At 36.2% G+C, this 11,746-nt stretch overlaps 1 protein-coding gene across 1 annotated transcript; it reads left to right on the top strand.

Annotated features, from left to right (window-relative positions):
• The first annotated feature begins 2,177 nt into the window (after window positions 1–2,177).
• On the top strand, window positions 2,178–7,305 carry LOC129278140 (uncharacterized). Its single transcript, XM_064095048.1, has 4 exons — window positions 2,178–2,316; window positions 2,777–2,993; window positions 3,589–3,714; window positions 4,006–7,305. Exons 1-4 carry the CDS (start codon window positions 2,179–2,181, stop codon window positions 5,649–5,651), a joined length of 2,127 nt encoding a protein of 708 aa, XP_063951118.1. The 5' UTR covers window position 2,178; the 3' UTR covers window positions 5,652–7,305.
• Window positions 7,306–11,746: the final 4,441 nt, after the last annotated feature.

The raw sequence follows: 11,746 nt of genomic DNA on the forward strand, positions 1-11,746 counted from the left end.
AAAACTTCAAATTTTACGAGAAACTTGAGATGTATAGCACAAAGATTATGAAGAAAAACCACAAAGCAGAGTGATGGAGTGATTAACTTTGTTTGAAGCTAAATTATTAACGGTGTTTTAGGAAAAATTTGTTTCACTCCACTCCATGATAGAATAGAATAGAATAGAATTGGTTTATTGATAATACCTGATTGGCAGCCAAGTGGCTGAAATATACATGTTTACATAACATAATAACATACAAAAACATTATACAAAGAGTAAATAAATTTTAATAAATTATAAGCATTCAATTAATACGTACATTACACAAAACAAAAACATGATATCTTGTTACCCCCTCCCCTTCATTAAATAGATTGTAAAACATATTAGTAGGTCTGCAGGAGGAGTAACTTCAATGAGAATATGATATTGTTTTGACTTTTGAATGTTGCTTGTGGTGAAAGTATTCCGCTGTCAATAATTTCACTTTACAGGCAAAACTAAGCACAGGCGAAGTAATTCAATGTTTTGTTTTATGCGAAAAAGAACCCAACTAACTTGAAAATATGATTGTGGGGTTAATATTACGTGTAATTTTAATTAATGACCAGAATTATTTTGATGAATTTAGTTTCATATTTTATCAAATTGTTCAACTTTCATTTTCAGCTTAAGTATTCTTTTTACTCATCAAAACGGAGTTTTGATTTGTTTCAAACAATAATTATTCATACCAAGTAATCACGGTCAGAACTCAAGTATCATCATGAATGTATGATTAGCTGATATCTTGTCTATGATATTTCAATGCCACATACACAAAGCACTCTCAGGGGAAGAGTGTAAACTTACAAACTTTCGACACACCATGAGTCATTCATGCAATCCCTCTCAAACAACCGCCTGTCTGGCCACACACCACTAAATATTCCCCCTGGCGCGCCAAAGACTGATGTGTCAAAAATGAGATTTGAAAAAAATCGCCAAAAAATAAGTCTTTAAAATGACACCATATAAACCTTTATCATTTGGTAGTTCATCCAATATCCTTCAAATGCTATAAATATGAAAATGGGGTCTTCAGCATTTTTTCGCGCCACAGGGGCTCAAACCCAGACTACATGTAAACTTGATTGCAGTCACAGTGCTCACAGGGTTTTTGGGGCAACTAATGAAGTTCCCATGAAATCCAGCATTGACAAATTACTGCTCTCCCATGGGACTGAACAGATCCAGTAGTAATTCCTCTCTATGCCCGTATGAAGAAAAAGATACGCACACCGTTGATTTTATATGAATATTTTTCTAGCCGTTACGTAATTTTAGGTTCGGGTCTAAAGGGGAATCCCGAAATTGCCGGATCCCATCAGTGGTGTGCATCCTTCACGTGGCACCAGGAGCCTTGGGGGGTGTTGCAAGAAACTTGCTATCGATCTAAATTCTAGGTCCCAAACCAACCGTAAGTTTGCAATTAATCGTGAATTTACGATTGGTCGCTTGTCTCCTTCTTGCATCAACAACTATATATAAATTGACTTGTTTTAGTTAAAACTGATCTATAACTTGTAAATTTACTAATAATATTTGCAATTGATTGCAAATATTTTCTTGCAACACCCCCTTAGTCTGACAAAGAGTTGTGATTAGGTTGTCATAGATTCAAATTAAACCCCCATTGCCATTGATCTAAAATTCCCATCTCTTAAGTACACAATTTTAAATTAATTGAAATTTGAGATTGATTTGATCCCAACGCAATTCTTTGTAGGATGGGGCCCTACATGGATCCCATCTGACAGAGAGTTGCAATATATCAAGATAAAATTCAATTTGATATTGATCTCGTTTTCTAGCCTGTTTACTCATATATTCAAGTTCTATGCACACTTTTCAAATCAAAGATGATATTTACAACCCCCACATGAAAGCTTGCCAGACATAGCAACAATTGATGTATGAACACTGATTCCAAATATTGTATTTTTTTGTCTAGTAGGGTAGAGGAATACCTGTCGTAGGTTTCCAAGAACAGAACATCCGAAACCACAAATCTGAATCACAGTAAAGGGACCTATTTTAGATCAATCTCTGTGATTCAAGTCTATTGCAACCCTTTCACCCAAGACATTCTTACACTCTTGTCCTGCTGAGAGGGTTAACTTAATTTCCTTGTTTCTTCATCTCTTAGTTTATATGATCAACCAGTGCGGACGAACTATCCACTCAGCAGGCGATATCATCTACTCACAAGGCGGGCTTTACTATCCTCCAAATACCAACTGTACGGTTACCATAGCAACACCCACTGGTGATGGTCGAGTGTTCTTACAGGTTGGTACAAGATAAATTATATATGATTAATAAAATCATTATTTTGTAGATTATGATTTGTACCGTAAATATTTGTTATAAATGTATGAAAATGATTGTATCAATATTTATGTCATTTCTGTTGGAAATAAAACTGAATCTGAATCTGAATTATATAATGTCATTGTTTGAATTTTTGATGAATTACTTTTAACAAATTGATTTTTTTTCTGCCAAACTTAGAGTCAGTTGTAAAGTATGATAAGTTATTCAACGAGCATAAACATAGACATGTATTTCTAAAATATGTCTATTGGCCCATTGATGTCTGTAATGATTTCCTTAATGATGTCTCATATCGAATTAAAGTGTGTGTATTTTTTTTTTCATGATTAAAATTTTTGAAGCTATCACAGGATCCATATTGAACTTTCAGGGATTCTAAATAAAACTTTACAAATATTTATACACTTTTTTTCAGCTCCTTGAAAGTGAATTAAATTCAAATGAAGATTGCAATGATGACTACCTTGAGATCGATGACATCAGTAATGCCATCGACAAGAGGCGGATCTGTGGCACGACGTCGCCCATGGAAGTGATTTCTGAGGGCTCCTTTCTCCGTCTTCATCTGGTCTCTGACGGGATCGGGAATGGACGTGGCTGGTTTGGGGTTTTCACAAGCGTTCTGCCAGCAGGTGGGTGACTGACTGTGCCATTGATTTGAGCATGTTGAGTGAGGTCTGGGAAGTGGGAAGAACAGGTTGTGCTCTAAAATAAAAAATTTATTCGGCTGTTTAGGCGAAAATGTTTTTTTTTTTTTCAGTCTGTTCTACAAATAAATGTTGAATGGTAGATGTAAGATTGGAAATGTGTAAATAAATAAATAAATAAATAATGAATTAATGAACAACGAACGAACATACAAGTGAATGAAGGAATTAATTCATTAATGAACAAACAAACGAATGAAGAATAGAACGCACAAATGGATGAATGAATGAATGAAAGGATGGATGGATGAATAGACAAATGAATCAATGGTATCTGTTTGACCTCAGTAGACGAAACTGAAGAGTATCACACTTTGGAAGAAAAACAAACCACAAGCTCAGGAAGAATAAGGTTAGATACATTGATAAATTTACAACACTTGCAAACAAAACAGAAAATAGAATATTATTTGAGCATCACTGCATTCCAAATCTTTAATTTCAGGAATCTTAGTGTATGGTTGATATAAAATGAAAACTGATTTTTACACCTTGATGTTTTTCTTCATCTTCCTTGCAGGTATCTCCCTCTGTCTAGGTTATGATAGATTCCAATGCAGCAACGGTCGTTGTATACCTTCTGTTCTTCGATGTGACTCAGTCAACCACTGTGGCGATAGCTCGGATGAAACAATTGGGTGTGAAGGTAACAGGTTTATTCCATTAGTTAGGGGAGGGGTGCTGATCTAAGAAACATATATATCTTGGTCAGAAATATACATACTCTATGCGACCTTCACCTATTTGCTGAAGTCTTAGCAATTTTATTAGACAAAATAATTCAAAACATGTGTTGACTTCTTCCAAGAAAAACTTCTCCTAAATCAAACTTTTTTTCTGTGGACCCAAAAGATTACACTTTGGCAGATTTGTCTGTATTTAATGGTGGTTAGTTAAAATAATTCCTATGATTTTATTTTATTTTTTGACTTTACAGATGAGCTTCCATATTACCTTGGAGATGGGGTGATAAAGAAAAATGAAGCTGTTTACATCGGGCTTGCCATTGGTTTCACTGCCATCTTTGCCATCTACTTCGCAGCTGTTTGCACCCGGGACACGTGCAAACAAATCAAACGCAGGGTGAAGAAATTAACAACCAGGGAGCCGGAAGAGGACAAGGTCCCAACCGAAGACGAGTTTGAGGCAGAGCTTCGACAAGCACTAATGGGTAGTCAAATGTATGATAGACGGGTTAGCCAGCCTTATGATACTACCCTGAATACCATCACCGGTGGGGAGCTTGCCCGGCAGCTCAAGTTAGAACTTCGAAAGATCCAGGAGAATGGAACAGACCCTGGGCATCGTCGGTCAAATCCCCAGGCCGCAATGCAAAGGTCCGTCAATTACAGTTATGACAAAATTAATAGCACTACCGAATTGATTCATCTTATTGATAGGGAGAACAATAATCATTCTGACCATGGTCGAGACAATTATCACTACGTTCCTAGCCCTCAAAGTGAGCATAGATTATCTTTTGAATACATTCCAAGCGTTGTAGTTAGCGAGGATGGCGAGGAGAACAAAAAGGCAGTATTGTATGATCCTGCTGAAGATCTGGGTATGCCTAGAAATTCCTTACATGGTCTATACAAGAAACGATCTTCAAAATCTAGTGTTTCATCTATTCCGGAAGATCAATTGCCTTCACATTCAGGAGGAGATCCTTCTACTGACCCTAGGAAGGTTGGAACGTTTTCCAGGTTTAGTGTTAAAGCAGTTCCTGAAGATAAGTTGCAATCAAACTCAGATCAAAGTCGGAGTAAAGGTGTTTCCCGTTTTAAAGTTAAGTCAGTTCCCGAAGATATGTCATCTAAATCAGTGCAGGATGATTCATCCACTCTGGTACAATCCTCACCATCTAGAACGAGGTTTAGCGTGTCTAGGATTCCTGAAGACAAAACCCAGGTACAACCCCAAATTCAAAGATCTAGTTCAACACCTACTTCGTCCAAATTTAGTGTTAGTTCAGTTGATGAGAGTGAAATGAGGAAGGGAGATGCATCGCAGGCAAGAAGAGCTAGTGATGTTCCTGATGGAGATATCCCAGCAGATAGATATCTCCAAGTGCCTTCACATCGGAGAAGTTTCGCTGGTGTTGGAAGAACAGTATCGTCTGTCTCAAAGCAACCATCGAGCCGCTTCGCCATGCAACTTGTTGAAGACCCTCTTCAGGAAAAAGCAACTGATTCAAAAGATCGCAGCCTTAAAAATGATTCAGAAAAAAGTACAGAGATTGATTCTGGTGTCAAATCAGATGTTGGCGATAAAATGTCAGTACCTGCGAAGAAAAATCCTAGTCGTTTCACAGTGCAGAGGGTAGAAGAAGAGCCAAAGGATGCAGAGCCAAAGAAACTTATAAGCATTTTGAAGAAATTTGAAACCCTACCTGATGGCACTCGTTCGTACACCAAACAATCGAGCCGTGGACGGGTTCGCAGAGCTAGCGAGGGTGCGTCCTTAGACAGTCCTGATGGTGAGGATGATCTCCCTGCTTTACCAGCTACTGTCCATGGGTTTACCAGCGTCAAATTCTGGGACGAAAAACATGGGACATATTCGTATATCTCTCATCTATGACAACACAGCAATGCATTAATTGACTTTGATTATGTATGACTTTGTTTGATTTTTAACTAATGAAGGGAAGTAGATTTGTGTGTGACTATACGGTATATCTTGGCCTCAATATTAGCAGAGTCAACAAGAAATTGAGGTAAATTGAATGTGTCTATTTAGGTAAGCATAACACTTTTTAAACTCAATAACTCCAAAACTAGGAGTGAATTGGTTGGAAGCATACACAAGAGCCATCATGTCTCAATCAATGAGTGACATTTAGCTGTTAATGACTGGAACAACTTTCCGATCTGAGATGTGAATAATTGATTAACGCTGCCATGAATTTGTGAAAATAAGATATAGGTTCTGACACAGTGCCGATTTGAGGTATAGATTAAAGAGCAGTTCCTATATACCTATTAGGCAGCCGGCATCTTGGAATCACAAATCTGTATGCATAGCTACGATTTTCTTGTAACTCTGAAGATACAAGCAGTGGTGGATCCAGGGGGGGGGGGGGTCACATCCGGCCCATGCCGCCCCCCCCCCTTTGAGTTGAGAGCCATAGTCAATATTTTTAATGTTAATATGCCGTTCCCCTCTTTTGAAAGTTACAGCATATTTTTAATGGAAATATGTCGTTCCTACACAAGTGAGGACCTTTTTTTTGTTATTCCGGAAATCCCCCCCCCCCTTTAGAAAATCCTGGATCCTCCCCTGGATACAAGAATATATTTTGTCTTAAGACAATTTTCAGAATATGGCCCCAGGAGAGTTGATCAGTTTCAAGTCATTTAATAACTGCTCAGATTCTTTTGGGGAGATTCTATTTTTCGTATTCTACCATTTGTTGTTTGCATACCCATATTTTTTAATGCAGAGATATACTTTTCAGTCATAGTATTTGGCCCATTTTATATGCTATACTTTGAGAACTGTTCTTACAAAAGTTTGTTAACAAAAGTTTATTAATGGAAGATTGTTAACAAAGGTAATGGGGACACTTTGATGACGTGGTACATGGCCAGCTTATAAGGAATCTTCTACATCACAATGATATTACATTATTTATTCAGCCTGTTAGAGACTCCATAAAGTATTGTAGAAATTGCCTTTGTAATCAATAATTTATGATTTCTCTCACTTTCTTCAAACTTTCACCATTTTGCTTCTCAGATTTCTTTTTTAACTTGTCACTTGGTGCGAATTCCCTTTGAATTAAAGACATTTGTCCTCGGATTGAAGTTTGAATGTGAGATTTTGTCTAATTTAGACGATTAGTTATATTTATTTACTTATTTAATCCTAAATCAGAAAGATGTATTTCAAAAAATATATAGGCTTAAACACTGTATATGTCTGATTTCAATGAGAGTTGTTGTGTGTTGTTCCAGTCGATTTTAAAAACAAATTATTTTAAACAAAATATGTTTTGACCTGAAAGTTACTAACACGATGGTAATATGGAGGAGTTGGAGACTGGTCAAAAGTTGCTGCTTTAATCTGAAATGACAAAGATTTAATTATCATTAATGTATTTATATTTAGTGGAAACAATGACAACATTTGTGTTATGACTTCATACAGTAATAATTATGATTTATAATAAGCAATACCTGCTGATCCGAATGAAAGCATTTTTATAAATAAATGATTAATTTAAATTATTTTATTTCATTTTCGCCTGTCTGTGTTGTATTGTTGTGTGTGATTATGACTAGTGGAAACTTGAATTATAAATCGGATCAAGGATGTGTACTCTAGACTATAATGGCCAACCCCTTTTCGAAGAATCCTTATGGGAGCCTAACATTTCCCCGATTTCCCCCATTTGAAATCGATATTTTCGCCCATTTTGGAGCTGAAATTTTCAAATCAAAATTGATGTAATTTCCACCGAAAAAACCCATCAAAATGATTTAATCTGGTTTGGCGGCTTAATGAGTATCATACCCACATCTTGGAACACAAAGTCTACCCCCAATTATGTTTTCCGTGAGAAAATCCGGAGGTGTGGCTAGTGCAAGATGATTCATGATGTAAATTTCAACACATCATCATTTTGTTAACTCACACCGAGGTTTCGTTTTAGATTTACCAGATAAGTTCTCTGTTTCACATTTCACATATTTTCTTTATGTTGATAGATGCATTATAAAGACCTTTCTTATTGTTGCCCCATGGTTTCTATTTGTTCATGCCTGGAGAAAGGCGGGCAATTTTCCTTCCAGAACTTATAGGGGGAAAAATACAGGAATCAATATGGCAGTCTGACGTAACAAGGGCCCCTTTTGAAGCGAATTGCTATTTTTTTATGTTCAAACGGAGGTGGGCATAACCTATGAGGGTGGGGGTAAAGATACTTTTTGAGCAAAAGCGTAAGCTTGCTTTGGGCTATTTTAAGTCGTGTCGGCCTAATGTCCCACTAATGTTCAGTTTAAAAGGGCGGATCCAGGCGGGCGGGGCGCAGTGGGCCCATAGAGATATTGAGATTGATTTTTTGTTCATGATAGAACGGAGGTGGGCATTACCTATAAGGGTAGGGTGAATATTCTTTTTAAGCAAAAGCGTGAGTGTGCTTTGGGCTATATTTTAAGTCGTGTTGGCCTAACGTTCAATTCGAAAGTGCGGGTCCAGGCGGGTGGGGGCGCAGTGTGGGCCCATAGAGATATACATAGAGATGGATCCACCTCTAAGGATGATATCTATATACATTGGTGGCGGAAGCCAGACATTTTAGGGGGGACCAGCAAAAAGTTTTGACAACCCCAAAAAAAAAAAAGGTTATCACCCCAAAAAAAATAGGGGGGGCGCAGGAAACAAAATAGACGAGTAAAAATAAAAAGGTTTAAACCAAATTTTTTTTTGAAAAGCAAAAAAAAAAAAAAAAAGTATCAACACAAAATTCAGGGGGGGATCGTCCCCCCACCTCAAATTTAGGGGGGACACGTCCCCCCGCTTCCGCCGCCTATTTCTATATATGAATGGGCACCACTCATGCCTTTAAAGGTCAAGTCCACCCTATATAGAGAAAAATCAAACTAGCATATCACTGAAAATTAAATCATATTCGGATGTAAAATATAAAAAAAGGTTATGACATTTTAAATTTTCGCTTATTTTCACAAAACAGTGATCTGCACAACTCAGTAACATACAAATTAGAATTATACAATATTTCATTTTTGTGTTACAGATTTGACATTGAGGACCAACTTGACTTTTGCACACTGTTCAGGGAGGATCGTTGTTTCACTTGTCAATGAGGAGAAAATTATATTATTTCATTTTTCATATAGTAAAGTACAAAAGAAATAGTGAGTGGATGACATAAGTTTCCTCATTTGCATACCGACCTGGATGTGCATAATAACCGTTTTGGGAAATGAAGAGAAAATTTAAAATGTCATAAATTACTTTCTAATTTTACATCCAATTTTGATGAAATTTTCAGTGTTATGCTTGTTGGGTTTTTCTCTTTTTATTCAAAACAATTTTTTTGTTGGGGTGGAACGCGAATTCTGAAAAGATATTATTTCTGCTATAGCGCCCCCTTGTGTAATATCGAACTGCATTCAGAAAGAGGACAAAGCAGTGATCCAAATATAGGCCTCATGATTTATGACGATTCTGTCTGTTTATATATTTTTCGATTTGATATGATATGATTGAAGTTTTTACTTCTGCATTCATATCATTTATTCATGATACATTTTTCATTACATAACAAATACAAAATGGTGATTACGTATTTGGAATGAAAAAAAAGTGTACTAAAATATAAATCCAAACAAAAATGATCTACTATATACGATTCACAATTTGCAGAATGAAAGCAGATTGCTTGAAAATCAAGACATTCCAACCTAGAAAATTAATGACAATCATAAATGCCGATACTCGTTGAGTTGAAATCGAGCTAGTCTTGGAGGTGTTACAAATATTCTGTTCAAATTTTACAGTTGATAGATCAATTTCAGCTGTAGTAAATCAGATTACACGTCATGTTTCAAGGAGCAGACAATCGATTGCAAATTTGCAATTAATTTTAAAACTCATGGTTGATTTAGGGGCCTAAAATAGACTTGCAATATTATAATCGCAATTTCGTATAGGAGTTATTTTCAGTAATCAGTGAATTAAAGGAATTTGATCAGATGGTGGTGATGGATGATGATGATGACCCGGACGATGATTGATTGAATGATGATGATGATGATATAGATTTATAATAGACGATGAATCATCATCGCCTCGGAATAGAATATAGATGGCGTTATATATAAATGCCTATTATTATTATTATTATTATGATAATGATGATAATGCTGAATTAAACGATGATGATGATAAAGGTGATGATGATGATGATGATGATGATGATTGGACGACGACGATGACGATGATGATGATGATTAGATGATTATGATGATATATGATGATTATGATCTTGTGATGATGATGATGATGATGATAATGGTAATGATGGTGATGATGATGATGATGATTGTCACTTGTAATTTGTTGCCTGTTTTCAATTTTAAACCAATTTACTTGTTACTAAGTTGAATAACACGGTTAACAATTCATGAGAAACGATAAGTACTTTTTGACGTTTGTTATTCAACTGTTTAATTCAATATTCTGATATCCTAAATCAGCATATACATTGAAAAGATGAATAAATGCTTATGGAGTTTATTTTGCGTAATTTGGGGTAGGAACATATTGAATTATATGAAATGTAATACGAAAACAAGCAACTTAAGCATGAAATAATAAACTTTCAGCAAATTGATAATTAAAGTTGTGTTCCTTTTAATAAGAAACTTAGTTTAGTTATAAACTATACATGATTCCATAAATTATGATGAAGTCATACTTTCTCCACAAACATTCACCCCAACTGGCGACTCGAGAACTTGAATCGTTCGCCAGTGGTATTGTTCATTCGCTTTCATCAAAGAAAATATGACTAAATCATAATTTATATATGGAATCATAGTATAATTCTTACAGGATTTTTTTCCTTCATAAGTAGTAACATATAAAAATGAGAATATTGTTTTCTTGTTTCAAAGGGGCACTCGTTTAAAACATAAAATAGATCATTCTCAGATGAAAGGGGCATATATAGAACATGTTCGTGAGGGGCACTTTTCAGGGGGTAAAAATGGGCACTGATACGAGAGAGGGCACCTATAAGAAGGCATAAATCGGGTCCTTCTGAGGTGAAGGGGGCACAGAACACCTTCGTGAGAGGGCATGTATTTGTAAGAAATTAATTAGCACTTAAACGAGAAAGGGCACTTGGTAACACAATAAAACGTGTCCTCTTTAGGTGAAAGGGGCACAGTACACGTTAGTGAGGGGCATTTTTCTTGCATGAAAAAGTGCTTCAAAAAGTGTGGGGGCACTGTGCCCCCACCCCAAGGATATCGCCGCCCCTGATGATGATGACGAGGAGAATGATGATGATGATGATATAGATTTATAATAGACGATGATGATTGATCGATGATGATATAGATTTGACGATGATCGATGATTGGATGATATGATGATGATGATGATGATGATGATGAGGCAATGATGATGATGATGATATTATGATGATGATGATGATATTATTATGATGATGATGATGATGCATGATACATGATGATGATGATGATCATCATCATCATCATAATGCTGAATTCGGGACGATGATGATGATAATTAATGCATGGTGGTGATATGATGATGATAATATGATGATGATGATGATGATCGATGCACGATGATGATGATGATGATGACATGGAGACCCGGCATGGAGAGAGGGTGGCAAGTACTAAAAATGGGGGCAAGGGTATAATTGACCGCCCCTATAGGGCCTATATAGCTATTGATTTTTCAGGATGAAATGAAAAACAAGTGGAATTATAAAAGTAAAGAGACAACACCATATCGCTGCTCCCTTGCATGGGGAGAAGTTTTATGAAACAATACATTATATGATTTCTAGGTACATTTGAGTTTGCTCTGACTTGTATAGTTAAGAGTTTTTGACGATTTTTTTAGGCATTTATATTATTTCAACTCTGATCGACTTGCGCGACCGGCCCCTC

This window comes from Lytechinus pictus, chromosome 2 (genome assembly GCF_037042905.1).
Source record: "Lytechinus pictus isolate F3 Inbred chromosome 2, Lp3.0, whole genome shotgun sequence".
Taxonomy (NCBI): Eukaryota; Metazoa; Echinodermata; class Echinoidea; order Temnopleuroida; family Toxopneustidae; genus Lytechinus; species Lytechinus pictus.

Excerpts from the sequence above, each read along its gene's own strand:
- LOC129278140 (XM_064095048.1), top strand. The coding sequence starts at position 2,179 with ATGATCAACCAGTGCGGACGAACTATCCACTCAGCAGGCGATATCATC. Across the intron at positions 2,317-2,776 it reads ATGGTCGAGTGTTCTTACAG|CTCCTTGAAAGTGAATTAAA; the intron begins GTTGGTACAAGA and ends ACTTTTTTTCAG. Across the intron at positions 3,715-4,005 it reads TGAAACAATTGGGTGTGAAG|ATGAGCTTCCATATTACCTT; the intron begins GTAACAGGTTTA and ends TTGACTTTACAG.